Source organism: Cariama cristata, unplaced genomic scaffold (genome assembly GCF_000690535.1).
Source record: "Cariama cristata isolate BGI_N322 unplaced genomic scaffold, ASM69053v1 scaffold21855, whole genome shotgun sequence".
Classification (NCBI taxonomy): domain Eukaryota; kingdom Metazoa; phylum Chordata; class Aves; order Cariamiformes; family Cariamidae; genus Cariama; species Cariama cristata.
Window position 1 is genome coordinate 26,698 of NW_009617222.1, and position 1,885 is coordinate 28,582.

Consider the following 1,885-nt stretch of genomic DNA (forward strand, 5'->3'; position numbering starts at 1 on the left):
GGGGTTAGAAAAACAAATCTCTCCCGCACTCCCACTTCCACTAATAACTTAAGTGCCCATGTAATGGTGGGAGCTGCTAATAGACCCCACAGCCCTGCTTTTGGCAGCCACCAGCCAAGCACCAGGCCTGTTGGATGCCCCTGTGGTGGGATGCTCTTGTGCCACGGGGGCGGCTGCGGTGTTACCTGTGAAAGCCTCGGGATCGATGGAGATCCACTCCACGGTCTGGCCTTCCTCCACTGTCAGCAGCAGGTTGATTTCATTGGCGCTGTACGTCTGGGACCTGGGGAGGGACGAGGGGGTGGCACAGGCTGGCATACAGCAGGCTGGCTGGGCAAAAGGCGCCCGAGCGGCACTGGGGAAAGTGCCAGTGTGGCACCGGGTCATGCTGGCCACCTCCAGCTCTGCTTTGGGGTGCTTGGCTTGGCCAAGGTGCCTCCTGCCACCGATGGGCTACCAGGGGACTGGTGGGTGGCACTTGTCTGCCCAGGGGCTCGTTGCCCCAGGGCAAAAGTGGACATCCCATTCTAATCCCTTGTGTCCCAGGAGGACCTGCCGTGGTGCCCATGTGTGCCCAGCTGGTGCTCACTGGAAGACCATGGTGCAGTTCTGCCAGTCGAAGGGGAAATAGGTGACGTGGATGGAGCAGGAGCTGCGGTAGATGGCGGGGGGCAGCCAGTAAATGCTTCCATCAGGGGACACCAGCACGTTGGTGTAGAGGGTGATTTCGAACGTCCCGTCGATGCTGGGAGGGGGAAAGGGTGGGCTTAGCCCCAAACCACGCCCGGGGTGGGCCAGCTGCCACCCCCTGTGCAGGGATGTGTCCCCATTGTCCCGTCACCTACTTGTTCTCCAGGACGATGTCGGGCAGCCAGACCATGGTGGAGGGCACCCGCAGCAGCTGGATGTTGTCGTAATTCTCAGGGTCCCACCGCAGGCGATAATCGGACCATTGCTGGGGGAAGAGGAGCAGAGAGGGAGGGTTACGGTGCTCCCCGAGGCTGGGGAGCTTGTGAGCTGCCTGTCCCGGCTGCCCCCAAAATGGGCTCAGCTGGGGGCACCTGCAAACGGGGGTGCAGGTTACAGTTCCAGCCCTCCATGGGGTGCCACTCTGAGTTGCAAACGTGGCCGGGGCGGGGGGGTGTCCTCCCTGGAGGTGAGGGGTCTCACCATCTCGATCCAGACGTTGGTGGTGAGGGTCTCCTCCCGCTCATTCTGGCAAGGAAGGAAAGGAGTAGATGGCCTTAGCACCCTGCCCGCCTCTGCCCGCCGCCCCATATGTGGGGCAAATCCTGTCCTGCTCTGGGGTCCGAGGGGGTGTCTCTCACCAGGGAGATGAGGTTGGTGAGGGTGAGCTTGAGGGTGACGTCGATGACCTGGTCCCCACGCAGGGCTGGGCGCAGCTGCCGGTTGTAGTTGGTCATGAGGTCCTGGAGCAGCTTCTCCTCCTGGTTCCTGCAGGCCACGCCTGGGGAGCACACGTGCCATGGGGGCACCCCAAGGTGGGGACGGCAGGGCCAAAAAAAAACAGCATGGCAGGGAGAGTACGGGGTGTGCATGGGGAGGGGGTGCCCACGCATGTGTTACTGTGGGTGTGGACACACGGCTGTGCGTGCCTGACAGTGTGTATCGGCGTCCCAGCGTGCAAGCGGGGGGGAAAAAAAACCCCCGTTCCATGTCCCCCCCCCACCCGGCTCACCCCAGGGATGTCTCTAGGGCTGGACGTGGGGACAGCCCTGCTGGGACGGTGCACGGCACTGTACGCCCATGGGTGTCAAACCCCCAAGGTCAAAGGCAGGGGGGTGACTGGGTGCCCCCCTAGGCCTCCCCCCGGGGTGGGCACCCCTTACCTGCCAGGGTGCAGAGGGCGAGAAGGAGGCCGTAG

General features: G+C 63.2%; 1 protein-coding gene across 1 annotated transcript in view; it reads right to left on the bottom strand.

The window, feature by feature from the left end:
* The window catches only part of CHRNG (cholinergic receptor, nicotinic, gamma (muscle)), a gene marked incomplete at its 5' end in the record, with an annotated part of 4,535 nt that extends 2,654 nt beyond the window's left edge, over positions 1 to 1,881 (bottom strand). The window contains 6 exons of the mRNA XM_009700466.1: positions 186 to 283; positions 590 to 745; positions 846 to 955; positions 1,171 to 1,215; positions 1,329 to 1,468; positions 1,851 to 1,881. Coding sequence (XP_009698768.1) covers positions 186 to 283; positions 590 to 745; positions 846 to 955; positions 1,171 to 1,215; positions 1,329 to 1,468; positions 1,851 to 1,881 — 580 coding nt within the window. The remainder of the gene's footprint in view (positions 1 to 185; positions 284 to 589; positions 746 to 845; positions 956 to 1,170; positions 1,216 to 1,328; positions 1,469 to 1,850) is intronic.
* Positions 1,882 to 1,885: the final 4 nt, after the last annotated feature.